Source organism: Bos grunniens, chromosome 4 (assembly GCF_055505025.1).
Source record: "Bos grunniens cultivar Pamir isolate PY7600 chromosome 4, Bosgru_T2T1.0, whole genome shotgun sequence".
NCBI lineage: Eukaryota > Metazoa > Chordata > Mammalia > Artiodactyla > Bovidae > Bos > Bos grunniens.
The window spans coordinates 39,643,010-39,663,985 of record NC_141168.1 but is presented as its reverse complement, the minus strand read 5'-3'; the positions used below and the strand labels follow the sequence as shown (position 1 = coordinate 39,663,985).

General features: G+C 36.9%; 1 protein-coding gene across 26 annotated transcripts in view; it reads right to left on the bottom strand.

The window, feature by feature from the left end:
* The window catches only part of SUGCT (succinyl-CoA:glutarate-CoA transferase), a 784,651-nt gene that overhangs the window by 436,895 nt on the left and 326,780 nt on the right, over positions 1-20,976 (bottom strand). For all 26 annotated transcript variants that reach the window (XR_015162296.1, XR_015162293.1, XR_015162297.1 and 23 more), the window contains one exon: positions 4,016-4,118. Coding sequence is in view for 21 of the 26 variants with exons in the window: in XM_086395998.1 (XP_086252124.1) it covers positions 4,016-4,118 (103 nt within the window). In the remaining 5 variants the exon portion in view is untranslated. The remainder of the gene's footprint in view (positions 1-4,015; positions 4,119-20,976) is intronic.

Below are 20,976 nucleotides of genomic sequence, written 5' to 3'. Positions count from 1 at the left end.
TGTACCGGGGGCCAAGAAACTCCACAACTCATCAGGGGAAAAACAAGGGAGGACACCTTGAACGGAAATCATACTTTTATAGAAAATGGAAAACAAAAAGATTTTCAGTAATCAGAAAAATGATGGGCTGAGCACTTCTTGGCACAAAGTTTGCGGATGCATTTCCTTAAAAGGATATTAGTTAGAGCTTGATGTCAAGCTGATGATCCCCATCCTCACAGCTACACTGGATTTGCCTTTATCCACTACATGATGATAAGTAAAAGATATCTTTTAGTAAAATATAACTGTGAAGGGCACCATAACCAGAGCTATTACTTTTTACTGAACATTTACCATTTAACAATCCCTACTATGTGACTTTGATAAACATTATCCCATTTAACTTTACAGTATAGAGAAAAGGTTCTATTTCATTACTTTAGCGTTGAGGAAACTGAAGCCTAGAAATCTTATAAAACTTCTCAACACTTCTGATTCCATGGTCTTGGCTATTGTATTATGCTTAGTCCCTGGAGTTTCAAAGGCTTCTCAGCCAGCTCCACATATAAGAGTCAGTCAGTGCCACACAGCGGGGATAGTAGCCACTTGATTATTTGGAAACCTATACTTTACAAAGTTAACCAACTCACTCATCCCCTGATTCATGCATCAGTGAAATTTTACTGGGTATTTGCTGCTTAAGTCAACTTATAATTTATTTTTCAGAAAGCAAAAGAATTACTAAATTCATGCTAAATCCCTAGCATCTGGTACATAGTAAATGTTGAATACAATAAAAAGGTTTGTTAAATGAACTTTCAGAGTATTTCTCTTTTAGATATTATCTTAAGGCATGTTTTCTTTAATAATTTATTTTATCAAAATTTTTAAAATTTATTTATTTATTTTAATTAGAGACTAATTACTTTACAATATTGTAGCGGTTTTTGCCATACATTGATATGAATCAGCCATGGGTGTACATGTGTTCCCCATCCTGAACGCCTCCCTCCCACCTTCCTCCCCATCCCATCCCTCAGGATCATTCCAGTGCACTAGCCCTGAGCACCCTGTCTCATGCATTGAACCTGGACTGGCGATCCATTTCACATATGGTAATAAACATGTTTCAACGCTATTCTCTCAAATCATCCCACCCTCACCTTCTTCGACAGAGTCCAAAAGTCTGTTCTTTATATCTGTGTCTCTTTTGCTGTCTCCCATATTGGGTCATCATTACCATCTTTCTAAATTCCATATATATGCATTAATGTACTGTCTTGGTATTTTTCTTTCTGACTTACTTCACTCTGTATAATAGGCTCCAGTTTCCTCCACCTCATTAGAACTGATTCAAATGCATTCTTTTTAATAGCTGAGTAATAGTCCATTGTGTATATGTACCACAGCTTTCCTATCCATTTGTCTGCTGACGGACATCTAAGTTGCTTCCATGTCCTGGCTATTGTAAACAGTACTGCGATGAACATTGCGGTACATGTGTCTCTTTCCATTCTGGTTTCCTCAGTGTGTATGCCCAGCATTGGGATTGCTGGGTCATATGGCAGTTCTATTTCCAGTTTTTTAAGGAATCTCCACACTGTTCTCCATAGTGGCTATCCTAGTTTGCATTCCTACCATCAGTCACTCATTATCAGAGAAATGCAAATCAAAACCACAATGAGGTACCATCTCATGCCAGTCAGAATGGCTGCAATCCAAAGTCTACAAGCAATAAATGCTGGAGAGGGTACGGACAAAACTTACACTGTTGGTGGGGATTCAAACTAGTACAGCCACTACGGAGAACAGTATGGAGATTCCTTAAAAAACTGGATATACAAAAATTTTTTAACTCCCTGTTTTTTTCATCTTCTACAGTCCTATCAAAATACCTAATGATAGAGAATCCTTCTAAAATAGCCGAACACTTCCAGGCATGGGAAAAGAGATACCTTTATTTCTTGTGCCAAGCAGTCCTACATACAATTGTCATAGTAATCTTCGCTCATATTTAAAATGTATTAATACTACACTGTTCTCTTGTCTTTCTAAAACTCCAGATACTTTTATACACAGATTTTGGTATTTAAATTCCAAAGAAGAATGAAATCATGTATAAAAGAAACCAACTCTATTCTTGCAACTAGAGTATGACTGTCAATAACCATAACTGTATGATTAAGAACTTTTCATGCTAGGACTGTAACAATTAGAATTTGGTTTTGGTGGATAAGAAGGTATTTTTCAGAGACTTTTGAGGGAGCAGAAAAAATTGGTATCCTGGCTTAGGATATATTATATTCTCCATTTGAAATTTTGTTTCAGTGCTAAAAATAAGCCACAGACCAATGTTACAAATTTCCTGTAGGTCCAAAGGAGTTCCGATCCAAAATTGAAAGTAATTAAACTGATCTACAAGGGAAAATTGAGAATGAAAATCCTATTTACCCAAAATTCAATTTGAGCCAGCCCACAAAGTGAACAGTTTTAAGTGTGGGACCTTAGATCCTTGTTTATCAAAGCCTAAAAAATAAGTAGTCATTGAATATATCTAACAATTTTTAAAATAACATTCCTGCTTTGGAGCCTTTATTCCTAATGAAACACAGGGGGAGCCAACAGAAATGCTGATGGAAGAACTCTCAGGAATCATCTCTACAGAAATGTACCCTTAAATTGAGTTACACAGGAAGCCCTACACACCTCAGTTCTACTTGTAAGCAGGGGAATAATGGTAAAACCCACCCATTCCTCTACAACAGCTTAAAGCCAAAGCTTGGCCTCATTCAAACTTATGAAGTGAGATAACTGCCCCTCTGGTCTGTTATATTCAGGGCATATACACTGCTACCTCATCACAAGGAATCACTGGCATTCACCACCAATGTAGTGTAGTGGGGACCCCTTAACAAAGACTCAGTCCGTATCAGGAGGACTCCCTTTCCTCCAATTCTTATTGACCATTCTTTCACTAGGAAAAAAGCCTTTCCATAATCACCATCTTGGCCAAAAAAATAGCACAGCAGAATTCCTGCATTAATCATCTTTGTTTTTTTTTCCTCCAGTAAATACTGAAATCATTGATTTGAATACATTTCAATTTTCCTTTAAACAGATATTTGTGTAAGACAAAGGTACCAAAGTTAGTTAGGTCAGTTTTTTCCCTTAAAAGGTGTATTCCATTTTCAGCAACTTATTTCAAAGAAAAATCTACCATTATAAGAATGAAAAAAATGAAGAGAAATACTATAATTTTGAAATGTTGCAAGCTGACAAGATACATGAATAATCACAGTGAAAGTTTCCAGAAAAAGGGAGCTCCTCTACATTATGGGATTAATATGTGACTTTGAGCAATGGTAAATTGCTTGCAGTGAGGCTGATTGAATAACATCAAAACTTATTATTCTGACCTTATCTCAAAATAATCATTTGAACAGTGTTATAGAAGAAATATTTTTTCAGATGATCCCAATTTCTGAAACTCAAGGAGTCTGTAAACAATGTACAGCATGAATCTCTATTCAATTTTATTTCTTCTTCATGAATATTGCACATTATTCAAAGCATATAGATGTCTCTAATCAGCAAAATTAATGATGACTTCTCTGTCCATTTTAAAATAGCCATATGGTGAGAGGGGGACTGTGACTCTGAAAATTACGCATTTCTTACTCTTACTTCTTCCTGCAGAGAATGATCTCTGAGTGCCTGATCCCAACTCTCAATTGTTTTTATTCCATTTTTCAGGAAAAAACAAATGCCCTGACCTTGAAAATGTCATGTAGTGACTGCTGGAGAAATATGTTAGATCCAATTGATATAAAGGTATAATTGTAGACAGCCAGTTCCAAATTCTGATTATTTTTTATTTCAGATGCATAATTTAACCTAGAGTAAAAAATCATGTGATATGACTTTTCAAGACCAATGGCTAATGTACATTTATATGAATCAGTCTGGATAGAAAAAAAAGAGGTAAATTCTTGTGTTTTTAACCAAAACATACTAAAAATTTCAAAAAACAAACCTGGGGTTCTGCAAACACATTCCTCATGTTGTTAATCGGGCCATACGGGACGCCACTTCCTTCAAAGAGCTGTAACCACTTGCTGGTCATTTCTTCTTTAAACCTAGGAACAGATTGAAAAACAGATGCACCTTTATACTTAAAGAACACAACCTTTTTTCTCATATAGCCCTCTTTGAAAGCAACTGATAATGACAAAAATATGTTTCTTTAACTTTCCTTGTGCCTAGTTTTGACAGAATGTTGCCAACATGAAACAACTTGAGTTGCCCTGCAAGCTATAAGAACAGTCACTCAGGTCCCCTTGTTTAAAAACCCACCATAGAGTTGAAATTCCTCCTACTTCTTCCTCTATGAACTTTTTGACAGAGAGTCCCTCAGAGAAGAAAGATTAGGTATAAAATGAGCTTTTGTATTAGCCGAGCTTCAAATGTGGTATTGAGCACTTGATGAATTTAATAATGATAATATAATGTTACTACAGTTTTGAGCATAATGTCATTTACAAAGTGGTTTTTTAGATCTCAGGAATAGTATATGAAGTTAAGATAGACACAGATATGCTAAATTATTCCTCAAAACAAAAAATAAACCAGTGAATCTGTTTTAAAAGAAAGCTATATGTTTTATCTACCTTATAGTTAAGGCACATCAGAATTAATAGGCACAACCACTGGCCTAAAAAAAAAAACAAAAAAAAACCTTAACTATTTAGTTACTTGCACTGTGGCTTACTGATCAGAACAAATGGAGACATGCAAAGACTAGTATCTAAATTCATCCAAGCCCTTTACCTCTGTTTGTTTCTACTATAACTTAGAATTGGACTTCTCAGACACAAAAACTTATCTGATGTCCTTTTTCCTCTAATAGGTCTTAAGGGAAGGGGACCTACTTCATTAATGAAATATATTGTCTTTTGGTTTTCTGTTAAGACAGTGAATATGGGAAAAAAACTTGGATCCTCAAAGACAACTCAACACTCATAGTTCATAATATATGAAGAATTTTAGAACTGTTAGCTGTTAAAATAGTAAACTTTTTTTAGTTAAGTAATAATATAGGTTAAAAGGGATTTTTTTAAAGAGTTAGCTGTAGTGAATTATTAGCAGCACATATTGAAGTATTAAAGTATTAATGCTTCATCAATATGGAAGAACTACTGGAAATGTGGAAATATTTAATATTAATGGGCTTCTATTGAGCTCTTTTAGACATAGCTAGAGTTAATCTCAGAGCAGTAGATTCTATGGGAATTTGTCAAAGAAATTGATTTCTTCCACTATTTAAAAAAAGGATAAATACAGTATCAATATTTTAACCATACGTCTTTTATTGCCATCTAACAGATAAAAAGAAAAAGATGGAATTAATGTAGTCTCTGAAAGACAAAATATGAACAATTGTGTTCAATCATAAATTTTTATATAAGGATCTAATAAAATTTTTTAATGAAGGTAGGAGTACATTTCACTAGGAATGTAATTAATCCTATTTATATATCCACTTGTTTTACAACCATCTAAGGAGTTCCTACTATACGCCAGGCATTGATTGTTGTTGTTGTTGTTTTAGTCACTAAATCTGACTCTTTGTTGGACTTTTGTGACCCCGTGGACTGTAGCCCACCAGGCTCCTCTGTCCATGGGTTTTCCCAGGCAAGAATACTGGAGTGGGCTGCCATTTTCTTCTCCAGGGGATCTTCTGACCTAGGTATCAAACCTGCACTTGTCTCCTGCACTTGCAGGCAGATTCTTACCACTGAGCCACATGGAAAGCCCAGGCATTTATTACTGCCTCCAAAAATATTGCCTTCCTTTTCTTCTCCATTATGATAAAGACGTTTCACTACACACATTAATTATGGCCCAATAATGTTAACTATCCCTATTTAATATATAATAAAATTTCTCACTTCTAAGTACTGAAAGATATCCTGTCACGGGAACACTACAACGCAAGATTAAATGTCTTGAATTAGTGGATTCTTCACATCCGTGTTTTCTGCTCAATGACTGTTAAAGTCATCTCCTGGCCAAGATTTCCTAAGATAGATAGATAGATAGACATCACCAAAATGATATATGTTGAAAGAATAGAAGTGGTACTTTGAACCTGGAACCTTTCCAATCAGGGTATCAATTATTTAAGTGTTAATAAACAGAGTGTTACAATGGTTAGTATGGTACATTTTCAAGACAAATGAATTTATCACCATTGAACTCACCCAAGTGGCCTGAAAGATATGCACAGAAAATGCATGTCAATATCTAAACAAACCCGTAGCTGCAGACTTGCCAACAAAAACTCAGGGGAATATTTGAAGTTTTAGTATTTATATAAGCTTTTCACCACTGAGCAAAAGAGAGGGATTTATTTCATGTTATGGAAAACATCGGATGCACTCTGGATGTGAGGTTGGAGAGAAATGCAGCGTCTGGAGCTGAAGTGTGACCACTGTTTGTGTATTTGCGTGGGTGTGGGCGTGGACGTGTTCACAAAAGCCTTAAACTCAATCAGTCAGAGACCAAACATCACTGCATTCCACTGCTCCCAGAGGACATACCCATCATTTTCTTCTGAAAATCTATCTCTTGATCTAAATCTGATGTAGAATCCTTTCCTTTATCTATGCAAAAAAAAAAAAAAAAACCTGTAAACACATGTTTTTTTGAACCACAAAAATTTTGCTAAAAAAAAATGGAAAGAGCTGATTTAAATCACTCAGGGCAACACAATCCCGAGCTAAGACAAGAAGGGTGTCCTTGGATCTGGCCCTGAAGCTAGGGGCCTCCTCTGGGAAGTTATCTGGAGACTCATAAAACAATTCAGACTTAATTGTGAACTTAATAAACCAACCCATATATTTAATTCTACATTTCTGTTGAATTCACTTGACGCCAAATGGTTACTGTTAATCAGATTACACCATTTAAGAAGACTTGAGTTTAAATTTCTTAACATCAAAATTTAACCTATAAAACAAACCCGAATTCTTCTCTTTAGAGACTGGACTAAAGTTGCAGCCAAATTCAAGACCACAGAGCAACTAGTAAGAGATCCATGCCACGAAGGTAAGATTTGGAAATAATCAATAAATTATTATTAATAATTGTTATAACAAATGGTGATTATTTCATTAATTAATATTTAATTATTACTCATTAAGGAAATTATTAATAAATGCTGGTCATTAATTGTTTGATCTATATCTTATCGATTTTATCCTCACAAGCACATTATAAGGTAAGTATTACTCTCCTTTGATCAAAAGGAAACTCAGATTCAGAAAAATTAACCTGTTCAAATTCATATAGCTTCCCCCCTCCCAATGTTTTGGAGATATAACTAACAAATAAAAATCACATATATTTGATTTGTATAATAGTTTGTATAATAGGATTTTTTAAGGAGAACAATGTGATGATTTTAAAATACGTATACATTACGAAATGATTACCAAAATCAAGTCAATCAATGGATCCATCACCTCACAGTTATCATTTCTATGTATGTGGTTAGAACACTTATTTGTTTTGAGCATTTGATATAGTATTATTACCTATAATAACCATATTGTATATTAGAGCTCAGAATTTTTCACCTTTTAGCTGACAGTTTATTCCCTTTGACCAGTATCTCCTCATTTCCCCCACACCATATCCCCTGGCAACCAGCATTCTACACTCTGGTTCTATGGGTTCAACTTTTTTTAGATTCCACATATAAGTGAGTGAGATCACATAGTATCTGTATTCCTGTGTCTGGCTTATTTCACTTAGCACTAAGATGCTTCTTCACTTTCATCCAATATGCCTCAAGGCAAATCTCTTTACATGAATACTCATTCATTCCTATGCTTTTCACAGGTTTGTTGTGTGCCAGTCATGGGGATTACAACAATAAAATAGAAAGTCATTGTATCCAGAGACCACATTGTCTAATGGAGAACACAGTTATAAAAATTTATGAATTACAGTGCAGGATGCTGAGACAAAAATATGAATGAATAACTTCCAGCTGAAGCACCAAAGAGGGAGACCTGCACAGGGCCTGGGGGAGTCACAAAGGGTTCAAAAATGAGGTGACACTTGAGCCAGGTGTTGAAGGATGAGTTAGAATTTTCCATGTGAAAGATGGGAATAAGAATCTTCAGGCAGAAAGATCAAGGTGTACAAAGACCCAGTCTGGAAAGAATCTGAAATCTCCTGTATCTTGAGTAGCTGAAGATGAAATGGAAAAGGGAGGTTAGAACCAAAGTATGAGGCACGTCATGAGCTCTGCTAAGGATATTGCATTTACACGGGCAAAGAGGAACCCAGAGAGGTCTTTCATTAGGGGACTGACAAAATCAACATTGATACTGAGAACAGAAGGAGACCGATGAGTTTAGAGAAAAAGAAACTTGACGGAGGCCCCATGCTGTCTACCCCTGATGCTCCTTAAATCTACCTCCTCATCAGTATCCTCCATATTATTGTCAACCAGAAGCAAGTTTTCAATTGGAAGAATAAGTTTTCCAGACATTCTTACACCTTTTTGTTACTATGCTATTTATCTGCTTCCAATCTATCATCACTGCTTGAGCCTCTGAAGTCTGACTTGGTCATCAACACCTTTTGTTACCCAGTCTCCAAGGGTCGACAGTGACCACTTGACAGACCCAATATTCTTTCCACAGTCCTCATCCTGCTTGCTTTCTGTGCAGTATCTGATGCTGTGGATCTATCCTGTATTTAACTCCTATGATACAATACCTTTTTGGATTATTAATAGCTCTTTGGCCATTTCTGTTTCTTTTATTAATTCTTTCACTTTTTCCTTCTAGTCCCAATAGTCTTCATTTTCTTTTATGCACTTAAGGAATCTTGTTATTGCTATGCAGATGATATCCAAATTCATATTTCTAGTCCTGATCTTGCTTCAGTTCTCCTTTTCTGGTTACCACAGAATATTTCCACTCAGCTGCAGTATTACCCCTATAAACACAACTTGCCCATGGATGATTCAACCTCCATTTTCCCCATAAACCTAATATTCCACTTTGCCTGAACTCAAACCCTTGGCTAAATCTGGAACTTTGTCTTCTCATCATTTCTTATAATTTATATATAGTTATACTGAAGAATCAACTTTTCAAAAGTTGACCTTTTTCCTCTATTCCCACTATTACTATCACTATCCAGGCCTTTGATTCATAACACATGGTCTATGGCAATAATTGATTAAAAACTTACTGCCTCCAGGGACTTCCCTGGTGGTTTAGTAGTTAAGAATCTGCCTTCCAGTGCAGGAGACACAGGTTCAATCCTTGGTAGGGGAACTAAGATCCTAAATGCCGCAGGGCTACTGAGCCTACGCACCACAACTAAAGAGTCTGTGCACCACAACTAGAGAAGCCTAAGCACTGCAATGAGAAGCCTGCACATTGCAACTAGAGAGAAGATCCCATGTGCCACAGTGAAAAGCTCATGTACCTCAAGGAAGAGGCAATACAGCCAATTAATTAATTAATTAAACAATAAAACTTACTGCCTCCAATTTCCTCCTTTCCATAAATCACAAATTTTAGATGTCTCAAATCCATCCAACTGCTTTCTTCCCCAAGATCATTACCTCCTTGCATACCAGAAAACCAGACTGCTTCTTGACTGTTATAGCCCCATCACTTAAAATATAGTTGGCACTCAACATTTGCTGAATGAATGAATATATGACTCTTTGGGAATAATAAGAGTTTGTTTATTTGCCTAGTGCACAGCAAGCCAAACACTGAGACAATGAGGTTTGCAGCAGAGAAAGGGCTTCTTCCGAAAGTACCCAAGACAGGAGACAGGGGAAAAGTCTCAGATCTGTCTCCCTGAAGGCCAAGGGGCTGGGGATATTTAAGGGATAAAAACTGAGGCATGGGGAGCAGCATGCTGCTGCTGCTAAGTCACTTCAGTCGTGTCCGACTCTGTGCGACCCCATAGACGGCAGCCCACCAGGCTCCCCTGTCCCTGGATTCTCCAGGCAAGAACACTGGAGTGGGTTGCCATTGCCTTCTCCAATGCATGAAAGTGAAAAGTGAAAGTGAAGTCGCTCAGTCATGTCCGACTCTTAGTGACCCCATGGACTGCAGCCCACCAGGCTCCTCCGTCCATGGGATTTTCCAGGCAAGTGTACTGGAGTGGGGTGCCATTTTGCCTTCTCTGGGGAGAGCATGGGGAAAGGTAATTGCAGATACGAAAAAAGGAAGGTGGTTGTTGTTCTGAGCAGATGCAACCAAGCCACAGGCTTCTTTGTCAGAGACGTGCTCAGAGAATAGCAGCACTAGCCTGCTATGAGGGTGGAGATTCTGGCCCTCAGACATCAAAAGGTCACAGAGCCGATATCTGCACATACCCAGAGAGAGGATCAGAGGTCTTAACTCATCTCAGTGATCTCAAGCTGGAAGTGGACACAGCCGACTCCAAGTTCCTAAAAAACAACTCGGGCAAACATCCTATTGCTCCGGTTATGTGACTCTTGGAGGACATGGAAACTTTTATAAAAAACAATCAAAGCAAGGCTAACCAGTAAGGGCAGGTCACAATTCACCATTTATCTAGGGTTAACTGACAACTACCCAAGGTTTCACCTCAGTCACATTAGCTTGTAATGTTTCGATTTAGGGACTTTCTATGTTATCCAGAGAACCACAAGATTCAAATGTAAGATATGAACATATTAGAATATGGCTTTATGTTACAAAAGCATTCTTTAATTCACACAATGATTTCTTCATATAATTGGAAATATGAATCAACTTACTAAAAATTTTGTATCTTTATGCATAAGTAGAAATGTATACCTGTCTTTTTGCTATACTATCTCTATGATAGAATCATGGACTTACCAACTACAGACTTCTGAAAATAAATTTAGATATTTATACATATGAAACCTAAAATCCATTAATCTTTTACATTTTCACATATTAGTTCCATCCCCTTACACACACACACACATACACACACACAAAATTGGTGGATTTTCCTCTTAGACCATGAAGGTGGCTCTCCAGAATAGTGGAAAGCTCTCTTAGCACACCACCTTCTTGATACACAGATGACTAGACCCAGAAAACTGTGCTTTTAAATTCAAAATAGTTTGGGGGAAAACCTAAAAAGCTAAATAAATATCTTGCAGAGACAACAAAAACATCGGAGAATTACAAAATGCGTTATTTTGTAAGCCGGTGAAAACTGAATACAAAACTTTACAAAGAGCTTCCCCGGTGGCACTGCTGGTAAAGAACCCACCTGCCAATGCAACAGACATAAGAGACAAGGGTTTGGATCCCTGGGTCGGGAAGATTCCCTGGAGGAGGACATGGCAACCCACTCCAGTATTCTTATCTGGTGCATGTGCCTGGTGCCACGTGCAGAGGAGCCTGGAGGACCATAGGGTCACAGAGAGTCAGACACGACTGAAGAGACCCAGCATGCATGCACCAAGCATCCATATAACATAAAAGTTTTTGAATGAGTTTATCTGAATATTATAGCAAAGCTTCCCAAACATGTTTTTAAATTATGGTTGTTTCTGAAGTATTCTTCTCCAAGTACTATTTTCCTCAATGTCCTTTTTTGGGGGGAAGGAGGTGCCACACCGTGTGGCATACAGGATCTTAGTTCCCAACCAGGAATCAAACTCAGGCTCCCTGCAGTGGAAACACAGAGTCCTAACCACTGGACCACCAAGGAATACCCCACAACATCACCAAACATTTTTAAAAGGAAATTTAGGAGTATTATCGACTAGAGTTAGTTTTTAAATTATTAAATTTAGTTTTTGTATTTTACTATTGTGAAATATTTCAAATATGCCCAAAAGTACAGGAGTAGAAAAGTATAGAAAATAACCACAAAAAAAAGAATAGAAAATAAAATAACATAAATATTTATGTGCCCTTACCCACTCACATTTTTAATAACATCTTAGCATATTTGCTTCATATTTTTAAGAAACAAAATCTTACAAACACAAAGCCCCTTTTGTACCTCTCCTTGACTTTATTCCCCTTTTTATTCACATCAGAAGTAACCACCATCCTAGATCTTGTGCATCTCTCTGTTCATGTTACTGCACTCATATTACATATGTGTGTGTATATTTGAACAAATCCACCACAGGCATTATAAACTATCATGTTGTGTATTTTTAACCTGTATACTGCAACTTGATTGAACATTTTAATTTCAAGATCTATACATGTGTGTGCATATAGACTTGGCTCATTCATTTTATCCACTGGGCACCTGCCTATACAAATATTCCACAATTTATCTTTTTTCATATTAATGATCCATTGTATCCAGTTTATCACTATTGTACACAATGCTTCAATAGAACCTTACACATTTCTCTGTTCTTATGGGATGGATTACCTACAATGTATACACAGAGATAGAACTGCTGAGTCATAAAGTAGGCACAAGAAATGCTGAGTCATAAAGTAGGCACATTGTCAGCTGCCTGAGATTTTACTGAATTGCTCTTCAATGTGGTTGATGTCAATTTCTGCTTCTACCATATTCTCACCAATTTTTGTTACTGTCAGATGCAACTTTTGCCAATCACATAGAGGTAGAATGGAATCTCACGGTTACTTTAAGTTGTATTTTTTCCCAACTGGAGAAACTAAGCATCTTTTCATAGACTTTTTTTTTTCTTTTGGTTCTTTCCTCTTCATATCCTTTGTCCTTTTTCAGTCGAACTGCTTTTCTTTCCTTATTGACTTACATGAATATTTGCATAGTCTACATACGAATCTTTTACTAGTTACACTCATTGCAAATTTCTTCTCCTAAACTGTAGCTTGTCTTTTGGCTTCTCAGTATTTATTTTTTCACATAGAAACTATTAACTTTAACATGGACAAATCATAATTCTTGTCATTCAAGGTTTTTGCTTTCTATGTTGGTTTAAGAAGTACTATTTAGCTCATAAATTTGTCATAAGGAATTAGAAGAATTAATACTTTGAAGGTATTCAGAACACTGTAATGGTACAAGTGCTACATAATTGTTAAATAAATAAAACTATACTAACATTTCTGGGAGGCAAACTGTTGGCAGGAAGAAGAGGAAACTAGAATAGATATTATAGGAACAAAAATGTGGTACAGGGCTACAGTCCATAAATGTATTGCCTATAGGAAATACCTCTTTGGACAGATCTGAGTAAACCCAAACCAAACCAGTGGGATTCCATAAGAACCAGGCTGGAGTCTGCAATGCAGTAACTATAAACAGGCCTGTGACACTTCTATAACCCACAGAGAAACAGCTGGAATTTGTTGGTTGCGTTTCTACCGTAAACAGAATCACAGATTTAATATTTCCTGTAATTTCCTTAGACCTTATTTCCTCTTAGGAATTTATCTCTACATATTACTGATAAATTATGGTTTAAGATCTTTTTTTTTTTTGTCCTGCTAGCATTCACTAACTCTCTGTCTGCATGTCAATCCACAAGCCACACAAAAGATGGGGAAAGCATCCATCCAGGGACTCCTATTACTGCCTTCTAGTGGAGGGTCATGATGGAATTTTCATAGACCTTGCTCCTAAATACATCAGGTCACTTACTAAGCTGCTCAGGCACTACGTCTTACAAGTCAGATTAATTATTGCCTCATTAATAATTCCTATCCATACTAATGATCACAGTTCCAAAATATGTTCTGCTTCACACAAATTTTAAGTAAAGAGTAAGTCATATATTGAAAAGCAGAGACATTACTTTGCCAACAAAGGTCAGTCTAGTCAAGGCTATTGTTTTTCCTGTGGTCATGTATGGATGTGAGAGTTGGACTGTGAAGAAGCTGAGCACCAAAGAATTGATGCTTTTGAACTGTGGTGTTGGAGAAGACTCTTGAGAGTCCCTTGGACTGAAAGGAGATCCAACCAGTCCATTCTGAAGGAGATCAGCCCTGGGATTTCTTTGGAAGGAATGATGCTAAAGCTGAAACTCCAGTACTTTGGCCACCTCATGCGAAGAGTTGACTCATTGGAAAAGACTCTGATGCTGGGAGGGGTTGGGGGCAGGAGTAGAAGGGGACGACAGAGGATGAGATGGCTGGATGGTATCACTGACTCGATGGACGTGAGTCTGAGTGAACTCTGGGAGTTGGTGATGGACCGGAGGCCTGGCGTGCTACAATTCGTGGGGTCGAAAAGAGTCGGACACGACTGAGTGACTGAACTGAACTGAAGTCATATATTATAATGGTTTGGACAGACAAGCATTGCTGTGACTGTCCCTACAGCCTCAGCAGCATCATTGCAAACATGATATGGGAAAGCTGCCCACGTTGCCAGTGTCCAGTTGTTCACACCAGGGTGGCTGATATCAAAAAATAAGCCTCTTAAATCAAGATCTCTTTGTAAAAAGCTACTAATAAAGCAATATATAATTGTTGTAGAAAATATATAAATGTTAATAGGCACAAAAGAAGAAACAAAATCAACTATAACCTTATTATACAGAAATAATGTGAAAAGGAGTATGTCAAGGCTGTATATTGTCACCTTGCTTATTTAACTTATATGCAGAGTACATGATGAGAAACGCTGGGCTGGAAGAAGCACAAGCTGGAATCAAGATTGCCAGGAGAAGTATCAATAACCTCAGATATGCAGATGACACCACCCTTATGGCAGAAAGTGAAGAAGAACTAAAAAGCCTCTTAATGAAAGTGAAAGAGGAGAGTGAAAAAGTTGGCTTAAAGCTCAACATCCAGAAAACTAAGATCATGGCATCTGGTCCCATCACTTCATGGCAAATAGATGGGGAAACAGTGGAAACAGTGGCAGACTTTATTTTTGGGGGCTCCAAAATCACTGCAGATGGTGACTGCAGCCATGAAATTAAAAGACGCTTACTCCTTGGAAGAAAAGTTACGACCAACCTAGATAGCATATTCAAAAGCAGAGACATTACTTTGCCAACAAAGGTCCGTCTGGTCAAGGCTATGGTTTTTCCAGTAGTCATGTATGGATGTGAGAGTTGGACTGTGAAGAAAGCTGAGCACCGAAGAATTGACGCTTTTGAACTGTGGTGTTGGAGAAGACTCTTGAGAGTCCCTTGGAATGCAAGGAGATCTAACCAGTCCATTCTAAAGGAGATCACTCCTGGGTGTTCATTGGAAGGACTTATGCTGAAGCTGAAACTCCAATACTTTGGCCATCTCATACAAAGAATTGACTCATTGGAAAAGACTCTGATGCTGGGAGGGACTGGGGGCAGGAGGAGAAGGGGACAACAAAGGATGAGATAGCTGGATGGCATCACTGACTCGATGGACATGAGTTTGAGTAAACTCTGGGAATTGGTGATGGACAGGGAGGCCTGGCATGCTGTGATTCATGGGGTCACAAAGAGTCGGACATGACTGAACGACTGAACTGAACTGAACTGAACTGAATGTTGATTTATGCATATCATTTAGCATTTTATATGAATATATTTTAAAAAATTTTAAGGGATCACAATTTTTCCCCTTTTTACTTTTTTAAACTACACATAACATAAAATTTACCATCTTAACCATATTAAGTGTACAGTTCAGTGACATTAAATACGTTCACATTTTTGTGGGGCCATCACAGCCATCTGTCCCCAAAATTCTTTTCGTCTTGAAAAACTGAAACTCTATACCTATTAAATTATGAATCCCCATTCCTCCCGCTCTCCTAATCTCCTGGCAACAATTACTATACTTTTGGTCTCTACCATTTTGACTGGGCTATGTACCTCTTATAAGTGGAATCATACAGTATTTGCCTTATAATGTCTTCAGGATTCATTCACATTGTAGCATATTTCCTTCCTTTTCAAGACTGTATAAAAATTACAAAACATTGCTGAAAGAAATTAGACACAAATAAATGGAAACATCCCATGTTCATGGATTCAAAGACTTAATATTGTTAAAATGTCAATTACTCAAAGTAACCTACAGATTCAATGCAATCCCTAGTAAAATCCCAGCAATGTTTTTTGCAGAAATAGAAAACCCAGCATAAAATTCATATGCAATCTCAAGAGACCCTAAATAGCCAATTTTAATGTTTTTTTTTTTTCATTTTTATCTGTTTTATAGGCATATCTCTATGGCATGTTTTCACTGCCTATAGAAATATTTTTCTTCTTATTCCATTTTTTAATCTTATAATAACATTGCATAGAATCTGATCTCAGTACTTTTCTCAACTTTTTTTTAAGGTAAAATAAGTTTTTCTGAACTTTGAGAAGGCGACTTAGCTCAAATAGCTTCTAATGTCATAGAACTCTCTCCTAGGTTTGTATGTGTTCGTGTGTGTGTGAAAGAAATATGTGGTAGTTTGCTTTCCCAAATTTCCTCGCTCTATTCTCCTCTGTCACTTTTACTTCTGTCTTCTTTGTCTTCATCTCTCTTATCCATAGTTAGTGTGAGTCACTCAGTCATGTCCAACTCTGTAGCCCACCAGGCTCCTCTGTCCATGGAATTCTCCAGGCAAGAATACTGGAGCTGGTTGCAATTCCTTTCTTCAGGGGGTCTTCTTGACCAAGGGATCAAACCTGTGACTCCTGCATTGCAGGTGGTTTCTTTACAGTCTGAGCCACCAGGGAAGCCCCTCTCTTATCCATATCCTGCTCATTTTCCTGTTTCAAAACCCTGTTTTTAATACGTCTACACTGAATTTAATTTAAACTTATTAAACAAAGGAAATTTTCAAATGAAGTATGAAAATCTATTGCTTCAAAAATCTACCCATTTTCTCATCTGGTTTCTTCCATGAATAGCCTTAGGAAAAGGAACATTATTTTTACTATACATAATACACTAACATGACAATGACATAAAGAAAAAGTTATCGGCTATAAAATGGATCTCAGAGGTGGGATGAGTTTTACTGGCAATTTCCTCCAACTCTTAAAACCCAGAAAAGTGGTCATTTAACCTGATTTGGCAGGTATACAGTAGAGAAGATGGTTAGCCAGGGAGGACAGTATTTTCAGAAGCAACTCACCTCACATTTGGAAATCTCTTAATAAGAATTCCAGTGTTCCAATCTTTCTGTTATTTCTCATTCTTCCTAGTTCCACTCACACTAATCTACTTTCCCTGATTCTAAGATTCTTTCCAGGTGAGAACTAGTCCCATAAATTTTAAAGCAAATGTCCAGATACATCCTAGAATTTGCCCCTGGAAACTTCTACCTATTGATCCTTGGCAAATCCTGGGGAGCCTCATGCAATGTTCTTCCCAATAACAGTCCTTCAATATTTTAAAAGAACAGATATGCTTTTCCAGAAAGTCTTCTTATATAAGCTATATACATCTACATCCTTTACCTATCCTCAGTATGGTATATGTAAAGAACTTAAGCAATCCATAGTCCACACATCAACAAGAGAACTATTTCATTCAAAGGGGAAAGATGAAAATAAGTAAACAGAGGGAAGCATGCTCAATCCCCTTAAAATTTAAGAAATATAAGCTAAAATATTTTAGGTATCATTAGCTACTCTAAGAAGCAGCAAAAATTAATGGTTATACACTACTGTGGTATTATAAATTAATTCAAATTTTCTTGAAAACAACTGGTTAAGAAATAATAAAAACTATAAATCTGTTCATTCAGTTTGAATGACTCCATTTGTACAGTAATAACCAAATCAAAGACTTCCAAAGCAGCAAAACATTTTATATATCTTAAATGTCTAGAGAATTGCAAAATACCTTCATATACTGCAGAATATTTATATAACAGATTAGCACATGAGCAATTTAAAGTAAATATATAGCCAATACACACTAAGCACTTTATACAATATACACAAAAAAACTTAAGCAAATGCAAAAACAGAACTCACAATTATATGTGCATATAATTATATCTAATTGTGTATATACATTAACAAAACTGCTGAAACAATTTGGCAAGATATAAATAGAACTAAATGTTCATCATATTCTTTTTCAAGATTTTCAAACCCTTACCAACAATAACAACAACAAAAAGAAACAAGCAGATTTGATTAAAGCCTTTTCATGGCTTCATAGAGCATATGGTGATCTCCACTAACTTTAAGTACTATAGGACAGGAAGTGAGTCTGCCTTACTCTCTGTTGTAGCTTTTTACCAGAACAGAGTCTGACATTTGATAGTTGACATTTATATGACATATATTTTGTGCCAGACACTGTTTTAAGCACTTAACATAGATTACACATTTAATACAACAATCCTACACCATAAATACTATCATTGTTCCCATCTGATAGATGAGGAGCCTGAAGCACAGAGAGGTTTTAGTGACTTGCCAAGATCATACCATTAGTAAGAATTAGAGCCAGGATTAGAACACAAATACTATGAACTCCAAAATCCAAGCTCTTCCCATCTTCCTCCAACACTCTATCACCTTAATAAATAAGGAAGTGAGTAATGAAAGGTGACTGAATGTACACCTATCTGGATGAATGGATGGATGGATTGATACATCAATGGGTAAATGAGTTATTTTCAACCCATTTAAAACAGAGAGTTAAATGACTCTTTTGGAACCTGAGAAAGGAAACTTATATATTGAGTACCTTCTTCACTTTGGCATGTGCTAGGTGCTTCCGTAACTTAACTCACTAAATCATAGTAATGACTTTGTAAGGATGCATGATTGTTGCCCATTTTTTAATATGAGGAAACTGGATTTGGTTCATTTGATGTTGAATCTTGGAAAAGTAACCCTGGGACTCAAAATGTTGCTTGGAAGAATGGGAGCTCCATATATATTTGTTGAATGAAGGACTTTAAAGTACATTTTTTTTTAATACTTACAGGAGGAAGTTATGAGTATTAGATAACCAGTATAGTTTTCCTAGAGGAAAATCATCCCAAGCCAAGCTCATTTTCTTTTTTGATTGGGTTCTAAACAGTGTTGTGAGGGAAATAAAATGGGCAAAGTATTCCTGGATTTCAAAAAAGCTTCCAACAATGTCATTCAAAATATCTTTCTGGATAAGATGGAGAAAATAGCAGATCACATAATGAAATAATTGTGTGAATTGGAAGCCAGTAAAGATATGACAAAAAAGTTCAGTTTCAATCATGGGGAGTAAATGTAGTTACTCTTGTTGAATTTAAATGAGGGCCCAGAGGATGTCATTGATCAGATTTGTGGATAATTAGATACTATCATTATCAGATTTGTGGAAACTTGTAATGACAGTAATCAAGTTGGTTTAAATGGAGCCAATTTTATTTTAAACAAAATTCTTAAAAATTTATAAAAGTCCTAAAATAATAAATGCACAAAGAGAAACAAGGTTTAGTAGCAACCAAGATTTTTTAAAGGTTTTTCTGTGGTTACTTAATATAGGTCAATAGGACACGCTGCCAAATAAGACTGAACACTTAGACTTCATCAATAGAACTCTATTACTCAAAAAAATTAACTACCATCTCACTAACTGCTACCTGGACAGATTACTAAGATGAAACACAAGCTGGAATCAAGATTGCCAGGAGAAATATCAATAATCTCAGATATGCAGACACCACCCTTATGGCAGAAAGTGAAGAAGAACTAAAGGTCCTCTTGATGAAATTGAAAGAGGTAAGTGAAAAAGTTGATGTAAAACTCAACATTCAGTAAACTAAAATCATGGCATCCAGTCCTATCACTTCATGACAAATAGATGGGGAATCAATGGAAACACTGAGAGATTTTTTTTTTAGGGGCTCCAAAATCACTGCAGCAGGTGATAGCAGCCATGAAATTAAAAGACGCTTGCTCCTTGGAAGAAGAGTTATGACCAACCTAGACAGCATATTAAAAAGCAGAGACATTACTTTGCCAACAAAAGTCCATCTAGTCAAAGCTATGGTTTTTCTAGTAGTCACGTATGGATGTGAGAGTTGGACTGTGAAGAAGGCTGAGCGTCAACGAATTGATGCTTTTGAACTGTGGTGTTGGAGAAGACTCTTGAGAATCCCTTGGACTGCAAGGAGATCCAACCAGTTAATCCTGAAGGAAATCAGTCCTGAATCTTCATTGAAAGGACTGATGCTAAAGCTGAAACTCCAAAACGTTTGGAGTTCTTCGCCTCCTAATGCGAAGAACGGACACATTGGAAAAGATCCTGATACTGGGAAAGCCTGAAGGCAGGAGGAGAAGGGGATGACAGAGGAGGAGATGGCTGGATGGCATCACTGATGCAATGGACATGAGTTTGAGTAGTCTCCGGGAGTTGATGATAGATAGGGAAGCTTGGCGTGCTGCAGTCCATGGGGTCACAAAGAGTTGGACATGACTGAGTGACTGAACTGAACTGAATATTTAACAAGTGTTTGCCATATGCCAGGCAACTGCTGCGGGCCCTACCTACATTTGCTCATTTAAGTCTCTCAACAATTACAGAGGTAAGGATTATTATTAACCCCAATTTACAAATGAAAAAAAAAAAAGAAACATGAAAGCCACAAATTTGCCTAATATCTCACAACTAATAGGATGGAGCAGGTACTGAAAGATAAGAAGTCTAATTGGTGCATCAACTTATCTTAACCATGATTCTATTCAGTCTTTCTTACCCTCTGACAACAACATTTGCAGAGGCTGTAGACACCCACTCAACATGCCCTTAACCAACATGAGTTCTAAAGCAGCTAAGGACAGTTCCAGCCTGCTGATAGCTGCCTACCCCAAATGCTTGTACCTCTTCTTCACATGTGGGCTTTTCCAACACCATGGAAGAAAGCAAAGAGGAATTAAGAGTCTCTTGATGAAGGTGTAGTAAAGTCTCCTGATGAAGGTGTAAGAGGAGAGTGAAAAAGCTGGCTTAAAACTCAACATTCCAAAAATGAAGATCATGGCATCTGGTCCCATCACTTCATGACAAATACATGGGGAAACAATGGAAACAGTGACAGCCTTTATTTTCTTGG